The 16343-nt window shown below is 38.9% G+C and overlaps 1 protein-coding gene across 7 annotated transcripts in view; it reads left to right on the forward strand.

Moving 5' to 3' along the window:
* The window catches only part of rasgrf2b (Ras protein-specific guanine nucleotide-releasing factor 2b), a 55918-nt gene that overhangs the window by 20225 nt on the left and 19350 nt on the right, over positions 1 to 16343 (forward strand). For 3 of the 7 annotated variants that reach the window (XM_023824053.2, XM_023824052.2, XM_023824051.2), the window contains exons 4-16: positions 4284 to 4373; positions 4878 to 5131; positions 5447 to 5526; positions 5795 to 5988; positions 6782 to 6891; positions 7436 to 7554; positions 8085 to 8245; positions 9210 to 9276; positions 9769 to 9905; positions 11690 to 11772; positions 12193 to 12441; positions 13298 to 13390; positions 14231 to 14628. In XM_023824053.2, coding sequence (XP_023679821.1) covers positions 4284 to 4373; positions 4878 to 5131; positions 5447 to 5526; positions 5795 to 5988; positions 6782 to 6891; positions 7436 to 7554; positions 8085 to 8245; positions 9210 to 9276; positions 9769 to 9905; positions 11690 to 11772; positions 12193 to 12441; positions 13298 to 13390; positions 14231 to 14628 — 2035 coding nt within the window. The remainder of the gene's footprint in view (positions 1 to 4283; positions 4374 to 4877; positions 5132 to 5446; positions 5527 to 5794; positions 5989 to 6781; positions 6892 to 7435; positions 7555 to 8084; positions 8246 to 9209; positions 9277 to 9768; positions 9906 to 11689; positions 11773 to 12192; positions 12442 to 13297; positions 13391 to 14230; positions 14629 to 16343) is intronic. The other 4 variants (XM_023824056.2, XM_072708875.1, XM_023824057.2 and 1 more) reach the window with 4 other exon arrangements.

The following is a 16343-nucleotide window of genomic DNA, read 5'->3' on the forward strand; positions in this document are numbered from 1 at the left end:
GAGTGATAAAAAGCAAAGGACTTAATTTTCCCATTAAAGGATTTGTCATTTTCTTATTGTTTTGGGGGTTTTTCAAGCATCATACTGTAAATCAAAGGGTTAAAACAAGCGTTCTTGCGCATGTGTTGTCCAAACTGGGCTTCTGGTCATATATATATGGAAGTGATTACGGTAACATCAAAAGGCCAAAAAACACAATTAGAGCAGCAGTACAGAAAACTCAATAAATTCATTGTCCTGACCCCACACTCTACGGTAGGCATTAACATGATGAGTGTGCATTAACACGATTAAAAAATAATAATGCATTATTCTTTTAAAATTAATCGCACAAGTTAATGCATTAGCTTTGATAGCTCTAACACACACGCACGCACACACATTTTTTTATAGTAATGTTCATTTGCAAGAGATCTGTTTATTTTTCTGTAAACAGCTGTTATATTTATTTCCAATTGACTCCTGTCAATGTTCAGTTTTTAAACAGATTTCTTCGTTGTGATATGAGCTCCTTTATCCTGGTTTCTCATACTGAGATTCCCCCCTTTGATAATTGTGAAGTGTTCTGTGGGAATAATGGTAAAAGGATAACTTTTTAATGGTAAAATACTAATAGATTTTATTGCTAAACAAAGCAGAATTTATTTTATTTGGTGTGGATTTGTTAAACAGTAAGCATGAGATACATCATGAAAACATGGAGAAACAGTCCTTTAAGCACTTGTCAATATTTTCCTAAAATAAGTAAGGCAGCATTCAAAAGCACCTCTGTTCTCTTGAACATGTAGGATTTATTGTTGCATAACAGTGAACAATTCACATTTCTGGATGATTCTTTGACTTTGCATTGCTTATGAACAGCTCCCAATAATAACATACATGATTGTTTAATAAAATGTTTCATTTTTCTATATCTGATACAATAGAAGCAATGTGCTCATTTATTGACTTTCCCATAAGAGTGTGAATGTATTTTAATTTATCAGCTGACAGCCTGGATTGCAAGCTTCTTTTTTGATGTACATTTTCAGCTTTTTGTATTGGTAAGAATATGTATTCTTTAAGGAAGTGCATTGTATTCTCATGCGGCTTCCTGGTTCAGGTCTTTGCCACGAGTGACTATGTGACTTATATTACACTGGGAATAGCAATCTGCTTCTTATTTCCTGAAAGTAGGTTTTACAATGCAAACAGGATGTACCTGCAGCTTTTAAATATTTAACTATTTATGAGTCGATTCTCCCATCAAGCACTTAATTCCAAAAATGAGCTAAAAAGTTACACGTATTTGAGTAAGCATTTTCTCCCCTCATTGACGTGGACATGGCCACTGCACTTAAACTGATATAGAGGACGTGGCCATGCAAGAAGTACAATTAATTAATCAAGCAAGAAAAGGGGATGATGCCCTTTATGATTTTGGCAACAAGCTAAATGTTGATCTTGGATTATTTCATTTATATTGTGAACCTAATTGATATCCTCAGAAACCCTTTCGTTTTTCAAAATGAAAATACAAAAAAAATGACAAATAAAAAGGTAAGGCATCGATTCTCCCGCTCACTGGAGTCAAATCGTGTAGCTATGCACTTTTTTGACTTAAGCGTATTCTCTTATTGACTTAAGTCTGGGATGTAAGTGTACTTTGAGTGACAGTTACTCACTCTGGAGAGAGAAACACCAAAACACAGGTGTGTCGCATGTAAATAACCCTTAAGTTAATTCTGCCACTGACTTAAGAGCACTTAAGTGAATTTTCATCTACTTGCTCTGGAGTGCTATATTAAGTCACACGCCTCTATACAGCAAAACACAAAATTGCATTTTTCAAAAAGCAGAATGTAACAAAATGAAACTTTGTAAGTATTATACATTTAGAAAATAATGTTGCAATCCAAAATGGATGTGAATAATCCATATAAGCCATATAAGAATTATATACAGCTCAATAGTATATAGAAATATATAGATATGTACAAACTATATTACTGTGGTGTTGGATTCAAGTGACATCTGACTTCTCAACAAGCATAGCAGGCAAATCAATCAGGGTAAATGGCTGGCTGATTAAAAAATAATTCTTTCAATTAGAATGAGTAAAAAATAGGTAAAAGGAAGTAGTGTGTCCTCGCAATCCTTAGGTGCATTGCTTGTATGCCTACTTGCCCTCACGCAAGAGTGGGACAGACAGAGACTCCCTCGTCTTGATGTAATTCAGGTGACTGATACTACATGAATCTTATGTTTCTGGGTGGATTCTGAAGCACTGCATTTTGAATACTGATTCGTCCCATATTTTCTTATACAAACATTGATTTCTTACATGCACTATGTCAGAGGTCCTCAGAGGATCTACCTGACCAGGACACTTGCTTAATTAGTAACCATTCTGAGCTTAATGGGAAAGATTTGTGAGTTCTTAGTGACAGTGACTTACAATTGGTTTGAAATAATACATCACAACCTATGGTGCAGCATATAAGCTTGTTTGGACTACAGTATGCAGTTGATTGCATCATTGTTTTATCAGCAATGCATTCTAAACTTTCAGTCTATGTTGCTGATAATACTGACATTTACAACATATCTGTTGGTTAGGCATATTTGCTTGTTTACAGAATTGTTCTGAATGCAGTATATGGATTCATTCTGAAACACAATAGAAATCATTATTACAAACTCATTATCGTAACATGACATATCAAGTTTCTCTATTTATAAAATTAGTTTGACAACAGACTTAAATTATTCTGCTGTGTAAAATGTCAGTCTATAGTTAATTGGTTGTGGAGTAAAACAATTAACAATTCAATCATTGAATTCAATTCAAACAACATCTTATACTAATTGATAGTCTGTTGTGAGGTACTTGCAGTTAAATAGAAAGATGTAAAAATGTAACATTTTAACATCTAGTTTTCTGTTATTTAGTCTTAAATCGGCAATGGTAAGGCCTATTTCGGGAAAATGTTTGAGGGATCATTAGCCATATATTACAACGCACTTAAGTGCACTTAAGTCAGTGGCAGAATGCACTTTAGGGTCATTTACATGTGACATGTCCATATTTTAATGTTCCGCCCCAAAGTTGATGGGAGAATATGCTTAAATCAAAAAACCACGTAGGTACACAATTTTTTTTTGTCTTAAGTTCATGGGGGAATCGACCCCAAAGTGTTTAATGTCGGTAGAGCAGTTACAATGCCCTATATTTATTACCTTGGAATTTAGATTTTAATTCAGTATTTATTGAGGTTGATGTACATTCTGTATTCTTGTCAGTGTGTACATTTTTGTTGGTTTACCCTGGAGGATGTGTTAGTAATGAGCATTTTATTGTACAGCCACCTGTGGGCTACATTACGGTTTGTAGGACTGGTGTCAACATTATTATTGGCTTGAGAAGGTCAGAAGACCTACATGGATTTAGAGGTCCTGGAGTTATATGGATTTTATTTTCAGTAATATATCAAATCTTATGTAGAAAAGGTCAGTGTCTTTTTTAGCTGTCCAGAGTGAGATACATGCAGACAGACAAACGTGAGGAACATGAAGAAAGAGATGATTGACTCAAGGTCGTACTAATAAATAACCTTTTGAGGAGAATCAGCTTAATACATTCCTGCAGTTAGCATGGACAGGAAGATGTCTACAGTATTTAGTGTTGTAAACTGTGGTTTTACCATGCTCTTTAGAGTGATGTCTATTGGTTACTGCACATATAAACCAGCCTGTATTGTTTTTTCCATGTATACAAATTAAAAAAAAAAGTTTACCATTAAGGGCATAAAAACTATTCTTTTTTTAATACAAAGAGGCAACGTAAAGAACACTGTGGATGCTACCTTTTCTTGTTTTCTTAGTTTTGTTGGTGGCGTGTTTTGAGTTTGCGTGTAAATTGATTTTTAGTAAATGGAGAATTGCAAAACCTTCTGTTTAGGCTGGTTAAGTGCTGTTATCCTCATCTGATATTACTGGTATGAATAACTAGCATTAGCATCGCTCTGAAACTTCAACATCATGAGAGCAGAATACTTCACTAATTGGGGCATCTCTATATAGATCTTTTTGGAACACAGGCAATGTGATTTTTTTTTTAGATCCTTCTTTAACCAAAACTTCAATATCTTGTGCAAAACGTGCAATGCATTACTTGTTTCATTCTTGTATTTCTGTATTTTATCAATTAAGATAATATTCTTAAGAAAATACTGATATTTGGAAATGATTTATTGTATTTTCTGCCTTAACACACTTTTAATAGCATGCCACTTCCTCTGTAGATCATCGCCTTGAATAAGACCAAGGAGAGAATGCGGCCTTATCGGATATGTCAAAAGGAGGAAGACCCAGATATAAAAAAGATAAAAAAGGTACCACAAGGTGTTCTTTGTGTTTATCGAAAGACTGCAGATTTTATTCTGACCTTGCAGTCAAACAATATATTGTAACTGCTAGCAACCATACATACGGGCCATATAAACTAAAGTTTAAAGTTCATTTTAATGATCTTTTTCTCTCTCTCTCTCTCTCTCTCTCTCTCTCTATATATATATATATATATATATATATATATATATATATATATATATATATATATATATATATATATATATATATAGAACAGCATTTCTTTGTGTTGCATGTTATTAATAAGACATGAATTGTATTTTCAGCCCTTTGTGTGATTACACCTGTTATAAGCAGGGCAGTTTGGTATGAACACTACTACAACTTGGCTTTACATTACAGTGCATTACCGTGCAATTGTTTGCTTTGGTACTGCGGCGTTACTCTGTGGTTTCGTTGCCCATGCATCCTGCTGCTTATTTGCTCTTAATGCAGCCATGGGCCTTTCTTCTGCTGTCTCCATGCAGGTCCAGAGCTTCATGCGTGGCTGGCTTTGTAGACGGAAGTGGAAGATCATTGTTCAGGACTATATCTGCTCTCCCCATGCAGAGAGCATGAGAAAGAGGAATCAGATCGTCTTCAACATGGTGGAAGCCGAAACAGAATACGTCCACCAGCTCTCCATCCTAGTCAACTGCTTCCTGCGGCCGCTTCGCATGGCGGCAAGCTCCAAGAAGCCGCCCATCAGCCATGATGACGTAAGCAGCATCTTTCTCAACAGGTGAGGCCGTGACAACTGTGTGTGCCTCTGTGAGACATCTTTCACTTGCTAATACTGATATGTTTTGCTTCTAAAACTGAAAATATCTTTGAATCTGTAGAGTAAAAATGTGTTTCAAGGCAAAACATTTAAATTGGGTGTTTTCAATTGATATTACTACATTTGAAGAACTATATGATTTGTGGCAATATTTAATGTTTCAGTTACATAATAATAATATGAAGTTTGTAGTTATAGTTAACTTTGTATCATTGTACTATTGGTCTTTGTACCATTGTACTATTGTTTTTTAATTATTTATCTGTATTTCTGTAGTGAGACAATTATGTTTCTTCATGAAATATTCCACCAAGGCCTCAAAGCAAGAATAGCCAACTGGCCAACGTTAGTTCTAGGTGGGTAGTGTTGCAGTGTTTGCATTCACTATGCTGTCTACAGACTTCTCTTTGCCTCCTACACTGTAAATTGTGAAATGCATATTTCATTGTCTCTGTGAAGAAGAAAATGTCTGTATTACGAATATGATTGTCACAATTAATTTCAATAATACTGAGCTAATAAGCCAGGCTTTCACTGTTTGTTCGTTCGAAAATGATTATGTGTGTATGATATTAGCATCGGTGTCTGAACAGATATAGTGTGTTTTATGTTTGTTGTTTACAGCTGATCTGTTTGACATCCTACTACCTATGCTGAACATCTACCAGGAGTTTGTACGGAACCATCAGTACAGCCTGCAGGTTCTAGCCAACTGCAAACAGAACCGGGACTTTGACAAGCTGCTTAAACAGTATGAGTCCAATGCAGCCTGCGAGGGGAGAATGCTGGAGACCTTTCTTACATACCCCATGTTCCAGGTAGGTCACAGTAACTGTAATTCTGCTAATGATCATGCGAACCTGTCAACCAAAAACCAAGTGTGATTTATCTTATTGTTATGTTATTCTGCTGTGCTTTTCAATTCTATCAAAATGAAGCAATAAACTTAGAGTGAGGTTATACTTTCTCTTCTCCCCATCACAAAAATTTACAGAGGGGAACCCCACTGTGGCCATACCCGTGTTTGAGCATGTCACCAAGGGGAACCCGACTGTGGCCACGCCCCTCTGTTTGAGCACATCACTTATGGGAACCCGACTGTGGCCACGCCCCTATTTTTGAGCACATCACTATGGGGAACCCCACTGTGGCCCCGCCCCTATTTTTGAGCACATCACTTAGGGGAACCCCACTGTGGCCCCGCCCCTTTGTTTGAGAACATCACTTAGGGGAACCCCACTGTGGCCATGCCTCTCTGTTTGAGCATATCACTTAAAAACTATATAAACATGGTCTTAAGGCGTACTATATTTTTAAGAGATCGGAGAGAGTCACAATTATTTTTTCACAAATCCGCAAACTCAAACTGAGCAGAAACAACAATTATCTCAAAGTTACCCAGTTCCAAATTTACATTCCTTAATGCTGATTGTGTTTTTTATATATTTGTCCTATATACCCCAAGCTTTCCCAAGTAAGCCTTTTTTAACCCCAAGGGCCACTCAGCCAAAAAACAGGGTAATGTGTTGTTTGTGCCAGTAAATTCAGAAAGACACGCCAGAGTGGTACTTTTCAGGGCTGAAATCTGAGCACTTTCCCTGTCTCTGACAGATCCCCCGGTACATCATCACGCTTCATGAGCTGCTGGCCCACACACCTCATGAACATGTGGAGCGCAAAAGCTTGGAGTTTGCCAAGTCGAAACTAGAGGAATTGTCTAGGTGAGTGATTTTGTAGAGGTAGTACGGTAGGTTAAATACGTGTGGTTTAGAAAGAGTTTAAGATCCCTTTAGTTGCATAATCTGGGAGTGCAGAGTACAGTGTAGGTGCTTTGTTAGGGGAGGTGGGAGGAAAATGAGTGTGTATGTATGTGTGTATATATATATATATATATATATACACATACACACGTACATACAATGTGCAAAAAAGCATGTCTTTTTATTCAGACCCATCGACCAATGCATTGCCACTGGTTCACGACTGGTCCTAATTGTTTTTGCGGGTTTAATAATAAATAATCGCAGAACAAATTCCGTTTTCCCTGTTGTACCGAAACTGCGCCAAACTGTTAACCCAAAACCTAGGTTTGGCACGTAATGTCCCGTAAAAATGTAATACTTTAACATTAGAATCGTTTCTCAAAAATGAAACATCAACATTGAGGGAACTGATATCACAGCATCAATCCGGACATCCTTACCCAACAGTGATAGGGCAATGATGAGCAGTGTATTGAGAAGAGGCCTGTTGCTGTCTTCTCAGGGTGATGCATGATGAAGTTAGCGACACTGAGAACATCCGCAAAAATCTAGCCATCGAGCGCATGATTGTGGAGGGCTGTGACATTCTGCTGGACACCAGCCAGACGTTTGTGCGTCAAGGTAAGTTGTGCTATCGGGCCTTGTGTTCTTACAGCTTCATTTGATGTATGAGTGTAAGATATCTGTGAAAAAGTCTTTCCATTATTGTGATATTGATAAAACGACCACTTACACTGACTAGATGACGAGTAACTTAATTCAAAATGGCATTTTAGTACTTGGTCTTTGTCAGAGCGGCAGAACATTCTATGTGTAGCCAAATATAAATGCCTGCTCTCAGCTGACGCTTTGTCTTATCTATAGCTTCATATGTCAGTGACAGATACCAGTGATCCTATTAATATTTATCAGAGGAAGGGCGTGATTCTGGGTTTATTAATCAATCCTATATCATTCTTACGGCTTGTTTTTTTCCTCCTTGTCCTCATGTTCTTCTTTTCTTATAACCCCTATTCTGCTGTATTCTTTTGTAAATGTTCCTGTCCTCCTGCCTGCTTTGGTCTTTATGTTCCCTGTGAGTCGGCTCTGTCTCTGTCATCATCTCTGCTCCTTTATCTCTGTCCCCTTGGCTGCCTCTTCTTCGGCCCTAGGTTCTCTGATTCAGCTTCCTTCTGTCGAGCGGGGGAAGCTCAGCAAGGTGCGCCTGGGCTCACTATCCCTGAAGAAGGAAGGTGAGAGGCAGTGCTTCCTGTTCACCAAGCACTTTCTCATCTGCACCCGCAGCTCCGGGGGCAAGCTGCACCTGCTGAAAGTGAGTGACCTGCACATGGCTGCTAATCTGAGACACCAGCACTTCTGTTGTGGATCTAAAATTGAAAGGCTTAGGTAGCAAATATCCAGACAGTTTACAGGACGGAACACCCAGAAAAGAATTTAGGCTCCAGTGTTTTTTAATCTGGTACTGATTTTCAAGATTCAAGAGATGTTTATTGTCAGCACATCAATACACATGCATGCATTGGAGAAATATCGTCTGCCTGAACCACATAGTGCTGCATAGTGCAGATTTACTAAAAAAAATATAACTTTACCATTAGCACATATAAACTGGCCAGTTAAAAGTGATTTTGAGATGTTTTTCCATTGATATAGCCTACAGAGATAAAAACAACCTGTATGGAACGGATAGAAAATCTGTTGGCTTCAGGTAGACACAGAAGGAACGTGACGCTAGTCATTAGTCACTGACATTCCAAGTAAGCTGAAGAACAGAAATGATGAACATGATCATGTAAGATGAGTGATTGCCACACCCTTGTTCATCTGTCTTCTGTATCATGCGAAAAATGCTTCTTGAATTAAACCACAAGAGCAAATAATGTTAATTGTTGCATGTTAAGCAATTATTTAAAAAGGGAACAAAAGCCCAAGGGTAAGCATCTGAAGTGATTTTATTTTCCTTTCTAAAATGGAGCTTTACCTCTTCCCATATGAAGTCCATTCCGAGAATAAGCATGGTGTTACCTGGAATACTTCCTGCAGCATGCCTGATGTACAATAAAAACAAGTTTCTTTTATATTAGAAAATTTGCTGGGGCAATTGCCTTTTTCTGTTTTAAATAGATACTGCTTTTCATGCTGTTAAATCAGGGCTCTTAGGGAGTCCAGAGTGAGGTACTTCTTTCTGCCTTAATTCAATGAAAAAAACTGAGGTTGATAAGCTGGTGGAATGGTGGAAAACAGCTTCCCATGTGACCTCTCTCGTCCAATTACAGCAAGGAGGCGTTGTGTCTCTGATCGAGTGCACACTCTTTGAGGAGCCTGATGCCAATGATGATGAATGTAAGATTACCTCTAATGACCTTTTTTACAGTTCATTTGATCCTGAGATGTCTTCTACTTTATGATTCAGGTTAATTAACTGTCGACGTCCAGGTCAGACAAAGAATATTAAATACCTTTCTTTAAGTATCATCTCAGCAGATATCATGGATCAGTGAACCTTAAGTATCCTTTGAATGGACGTGTATTTACTTTTGGTAAATAACAAACATATAGATGAGCTGTAATTGTTTTTTCCTGACCTGTCCCTTGTCAACTGACATTTTTAAGATGTAATTTTAAAACTTGTGCAGAAGGAGCTTTATAATTTGTTACCCTTTAATTTTTATAAAGACACATATTAGTTCAATGCCTGAAAATGGCTTTCAGACTATTACAAACTCTGAATTAAATCTCCAATTGAGTCTCTGAATAGGGTTAGTTGCTTGTAGCCATTTGAGGTTTGAAAGACCTGCTGACACCCTCTGAACTTTCTTTCTTCTGGGTTCACAGCCAAGAACACAGGCCAGGTTTTCGGCCACCTGGACTTTAAGATTGTGGTAGAGCCATCAGATGCTCCAGCATTAACAATAGTTCTGCTGGCCCCTTCCCGCCAAGAGAAAGCTGCCTGGACTAGTGATATCAGTCAGGTAGGTATCATGAGAACATTCATCCATCCGCCTTCTGTAACCACATGTCCTATTCAGGGTTACAGGGGGACCAGAGCAGCCCTATAGGTGTGAGCACACTCACACCTGTAGGAAATTTGCTAACACCAATCAACCTTAGCATGTTTTTGGACTGTGTGTGGGAGGAAGACACCAGAGTACCCAGAGGAAACCCCACAACAACACAGGGAGAACATGCAAACTCCACACACATACAGCTATGGTGGAGACCCTGGTTCTAGAGGTGTGAGGCAACAGTGCTAACCACTGTGCCACCTCATGGGTGAACATTTTGCCTGCATTTTATATACATCATGGAATGCATGAGGAACTTATTTTAAAGTGCATCAATTCATAAAATAAACTAGTTATGACGTGTGAGGCAGTGGGGCAGTGTGGTGGTCCAGTGAGTAGCACCTGTAGGTCTGTACCTTGAGGGTGAGGGGTTTGAATCCCTTTCCCAGCTTTGTGTGGATCTCTGGATTCTCTGCTTTGTCTTTTTGAAAACACACAGGAAAACTGCAGTCTCTGAATTGTCTGTTGTCTGTGGATCTATGTGTGTTCTGTGAAAATGACATCGCATCCATTCCTGCGGCAGAATCCAGGCTTATCACGGCCCTGTACTGGATAAGTATAGATGATGGATATAATGGGATGTACTAAGAACTAATGCATATATCCATGGCTCTTGACTCCTCTGTACACCACTATGCATTGGTTTTAACATAGTAGTCTTATTGTTTGTGTTTCCCTGAAGACAGATATCATCGTATGGGCATAGCATGGCAATCCGTGTTAACTGCTTCTTGTTAGAAAGTTCAAGTCTTCTAGCACAACAGTTATGGCAGACAAATGTGATAGCAGGGGAGCTGCAGTTTCATGCGATGGTATCTTAGTGATCGATTAGCTCCTCGGTGTCACCTCATGTGAGACAGTCGGGCAAAGTCAGTATATTAACATAGTAACTTTGATCGGTTTTAATGTGCCCTTTGTGCATGTGATGAATTTGCTAATATGTTGCCCTAAGGATATTCATAGATGGTTAATTAATATGAAAATAAAAAATAAAATGATGATTTTATTTCTGTTGAAATTTTATATTGCAAGCAACACCCCTGACTCATACACTACACACTCAAACGCTAATCCCAATATAACAATCTACCCAGCCCTAACCTTAACCATAAATAATCAAACAAAATAAACAAAAAGATTTTTTGCATTTTTATTTTTTTGGATTGCATTCACAGATCTTTGTGGGGACCTGAAAAATGGTTCTTAGTATATCCCATTACAACCACCTGAAAAATGGTCCCCACAATGTCAAAAAAACAGGTCCCCACAATGTAATATAAACATAATCCAGACACACACACACACCCTCCACACATACCTCATATGCACACACGAATAAATTCAGCAATTCTGCCAGCAGAGTAGCAAACAAGTGCTTCTGCGTGGGCATCCCATGAGCTCGTGCTTTGCGTAAACATGCAGCACGCACAGGTGGTCTCCGCGGAGGGATATGCGGTGCCCATTTCTTGCTGGGAGACGGCTGTCACCCTTGGGCTCATTTAATGCTCCAAGGTTTATGGGTCTGCCCACGTGGGGTTGTACCCTGGGAAGCAAATATAAAACTGCTGATGAAGTCAGCCCGGAGGCCACGCATGCTTAGAAGCAAAGACATGTCTGATGTGACCTAAAGACTCCTTTAATGCTGTTCCTGCGTCTTTACCCTTCTCTCTGTCTTTTGGTTTCCTGCACAGTGTATTGACAACATCCGCTGCAATGGCCTCATGACCAGCGTGTTTGAGGAAAACTCAAAAGTCACTGTACCTCACATGATCAAGTACGTCTTTAAGGAGCCACAACCTGGAGTGACCATTTTGTCCTTTATTTTTTTTTTATAGATATATACGGAGAACAAATTTCCATAATTCACTCAGTCCGTGGGATATGATTTAATTCTTTGTTGGATTACATGAGGACTGAGTGAGTTTTGGATCCCGGTATTGTAACATATGATGCGGAAGGTCGTTGATGGTCTCATCTCAAAAACAACAAAAAATGGACTGAGTACATTTTGGAAATTTGCTCTTCATATGTTTGCATAGTTTTATTTAATGTTGGTCTTTTTAAAGGACAGCTTCTCATACTGTGTAATATGCTGAGCTTACATGCTGAGTTTCAGCAGCCAATACTCCTTATTCGAAGAGATTATTAACCTGCGGTTCCCAATTACACGGCACTCTGTTATGTTTTGTAACAGATCCGACACTCGTCTCCATAAGGATGATGTTGATATCTGCTTTAGCAAGACGCTCAACTCCTGCAAAGTTCCCCAGATCCGCTACGCCAGCGTGGAGCGGCTGCTAGAGAGGCTGACTGACCTGAGATTCCTCTCCATCGACTTCCTAAACACCTTCCTGCACACCTACCGCATCTTCACCACGGCCACAGTCGTCATGGACAAATTAGCTGACATCTATAAAAAGCCCTTTACCTCCATTCCTGTCAGGTATTGATAGGATTGCAGCAAACCCTGGTCCTGATGTCTGGCTCCAGCATTTATCCATCAGAAGCTAGACTTTCAGTCTTCCCACAGTCAATACCCACTCATATGTCTATAGCAGAGTTAATAAAATTGTTCCTCAGCAAAAATGGTTGCAGCAAATTTCCAGATTAGCATCTTCTTTAGCTTCACAAAAATGAGCTTTTATCTACTTTAAAGCCAGTTTAGGGTTAAATATATATTATTAAAAATATATATTATTGTATATTTCTTCTTTTTGTAGCCATCCAAAATCTAAGCGTATTTACTCTTTGTTACTGCAGAGCAAGTACAACTGAGTATTATGAAATTCGCATGTTAGTGATGAAGTATTTTTATTTTTTTAAAATAAGTTTAATCTCAACATCAATCTTTCTTCCCAAATAATAACTCTTGGTATTATTAATTCATCATTGGCTAATATGAGTGTTAAATAAATGGAACATTTAAAATATAGTATACATGGCCCTGTCCTATAATTTGAAAAATAATATCATTCTGTTTTTTTTGTTTTTTTTTGGGGGGGGGGCACATTAAATAATAGTTTAATTCACCAAATTCTAAATGTCACATATTAAACATGTTTCGTGCTAAATGTAAGACTCCCTTGTATTTATAAAATTGATTTTTGATATTGTAAGGGATATTTCATTCCAGTTTAGTTTGAGTCAAAAAGATTTTCATGTGATGTCTTGCATAACATGCATCCTCTCGAGGAAAATGCTTGTTCTCGTGCCTTGGAGCTGCTAGCAGAGCGGGCTCCTTGTCGGGTTCATCACACCACCGTCACAAGAATGTTCCCCCATCCCTCCCTGTCACACAGGGTCCAGTATCATTCATTCGACCGTTTGTCCATCACCTCCATATGTCCAGACTACAGCGGGAAGATCAGGAAGCTTGCCTCGGATCACTCAAAGTAACACACATTCCCTGTGACATCCCCTGCCCCCCCCCCCCCTGTTAGGGAAACCTTCCTTCCTAACCACTGGTAATCTCCTCCTATCTACTGTACACATTTGCATATTTCTCTCGTGTTTCACTTTGCATCACATCCAGATCTTATTGCAGTTTACTCAGATTTCAAACAACACTACAAATAACCAAAGTAGTTATTAACATAGTTTGAATATATAGGTTTCTGAAGCTCTTGACTGATAAACATTAGTGATGTTGTGCAAATGTAAACATCTTGTTATTGTTCTATTTGATACCATCAAACTTCAGTTTTTCTGTTGGTGCTGCTGAATGTTACCATTGATATTGCTGTGTATGGATGGCTTCTCAGTCATTGACTCTATTGTCCAAGCCTTCCCATTAAAAAAATAATAATATAGGGATGATTTATTTGCCATTTTTACAACTAGACTGGAAAACTTCATTTCACATACCACATCATGTTCTTCTTTGAGAAAACACACACACACACACCCAGTTGAGAGCAAGGCTTAGGGTCTCAGTGCAGGGTCATGCCATTGGTCTGGCATCCCTGTAGCATTTCAATGTGACTATTTTGCCGAGGCTTGAACCAGTGACCTTCCCATCACACACACAAAGGGCTAACCCCCCAAGCCATACCCCCCCCTTCAAGCTCCCTCCTCAAAATGAATAACACCATCTTCTTTACCAAAAATCACAGCACAGCAGTCATTTAATTTGCACATTTTGATTCATGCACATCCTTCTTATTCATCTCTGGATTCTTTCCTTCATTTATTATGTGAACTATGAACCCATTTGCTGTTTTTGATTCTCCCAGGTCTTTAGAGCTGTTCTTTGCCACCAATCAGAATAACCGCAGCGGGGAGTCCAGCAACGAGAAATCTCCCCGTCTGTGTCGGAAGTTCTCATCTCCACCACCCCTCTCGATCTCCTCACGCACCTCTTCCCCAGTACGTGCTCGCAAGCTGTCGCTGAATTCACCTGTTGGCACCAAGGTGGGTGCCTTGGACCTGTCCACCACCTCCTCTGTGTCCAGCAGTCCCACCTCCGGCCAATACCCTATCATGTCTCCGCCACCTGGCAATTCCAAGGCCCCCTTGGACCTAAGTAAGGGGCCCACCTCACCCGAGCAGTGTCCAGGGACCCCAGAGGACAACGGAGAGCTGCCTCGAGCAGATGCTTTTTGTGGGAAAATGCGGCGTAGCATCCGGAGGGGTAAGCCACGCTCTCACATGGTGGTAAAGTGTCGGGGGGTTAGCCTGGGTGTGCTGTGACGAGTACATGGATGTGTACTAATTACCCCCTTTAGAAAAGCCTACAGAGAACTGAACAGTGAAATTATTGAATCTGTTATTGAACAAGTTGTTGTTTCCATGTCTCTTCGACAAAGCAAATCAAATAATTTTAAATGGTTTCAGTTAGTGCCATTGATTGTGTTCTTGTTTTGTATGGACTGCTGATATTCCTTTTATGATTTTATTTACTGGTAAGTGCCAGACCAAGGTCAAATTATTTCCATTCAGTACGTCTGCTTATCCTCTTAAATTGCATATGAAGAATTTAATCACAAGCCAGAAATTTTGCTGAATAAACAGGATAATCTTCTGCAAATACTTGCTAATACACAGTTTGCAGCAAATGGTGTAATTATTATCCACACTGTAAAGAATGTTGATTGCAAAAATTCCAGGTGTCAGGTGAAGGTATTATGTCTGTGTTTTAGGGGATGCATAGCCCTGTGGCACAATTGCAAGAACTACAGGATGAGGAGGCCACAAGATAGCATGTTAAAATATGCATAAAAAAAATATACGTAAAAAAATATACATTTTTCACCCTTCTTTTACTGATAATGGATGCCTCAGTTAAAGTTGGTTAGAACAATGATTGTCTCTCGTCTTTTGTGGCCATCACAATTAGGTTATTTTGTTATTCTGTCCGTGGGCGTGAAGAAATGTGGGCTGCTGTTGCATCGAATCACAGGCTGGTTTTGCAGGAGTGGTTCGATATCAGAAAAAAAATATATTTATAAGTTGACATGTGTAAGATCCATCTGGATAGTCTACATCCTGCCTAGCCAAAGCAAAAGCTGATTTTTAGAAGCAAGAAAGAAACCCTTTTAATCGACATTAAGCCGCAAATGGACCGTGTGCCTTTGCCTGATTAAGGAGCTCTACACTGTGTTGTAATTATCCCTTTTAGTGACCTGTGTAATCCTGAAACAGGCACTGGCTAAATGTTAAACACATCCATCTACCATCCAACTGCATATTCTGGTCAGGGTTGCTGTGGAGGGCCCAGTAGCCATTCCAAGCAACATAGGACACAAGGTTGGGGTTCACCCAAGATGGAAAACACACACATAATGGAAGGTTCAAAAACCACAACAATGTATTATGAGCCACTGCAATGCTCCCCATTAAGGGAATGTAAAGAAAAGAAAGAAAAGGACAAAATGGAAAAAGAAATGCAAACTTTGTCTGACTGAAAATGGTTTGTTGAATGACTGACACAATTCTGATTGTCTACTTCAGATATGCAGTAACTCTTACGGCATCTGCCGACATTATCCTCTCGTCTTTTGACTTTGGCAACAACAAGCGGTTTTTATGATAAGTGGTAGTGTGATTGTGATTCGCATTTAAAAGAGCTCAGTGTTGTTTGGAAGTATTAGCTGTGAATTATGAATGCAGACCAGCTGATGTCAGAACAATAGAGAATATATAATCAGAAATGACTGTGACATGCTGTCTTACATTAAAAAGAAAAAAACAAGACAATTTGAAGTAGATCTTTAAAAACCCATTTAGCAAGCAGTCAGTTATTAAATGACAATATGTTCAGGATATTATTATTTAGAAAATGTAAATGATGTATATAGACCTTTGATATGCATAGATTTTTGGTCACTTTTTACTGTAATTAAAACG

This window comes from Paramormyrops kingsleyae, chromosome 2 (assembly GCF_048594095.1).
Source record: "Paramormyrops kingsleyae isolate MSU_618 chromosome 2, PKINGS_0.4, whole genome shotgun sequence".
NCBI lineage: Eukaryota > Metazoa > Chordata > Actinopteri > Osteoglossiformes > Mormyridae > Paramormyrops > Paramormyrops kingsleyae.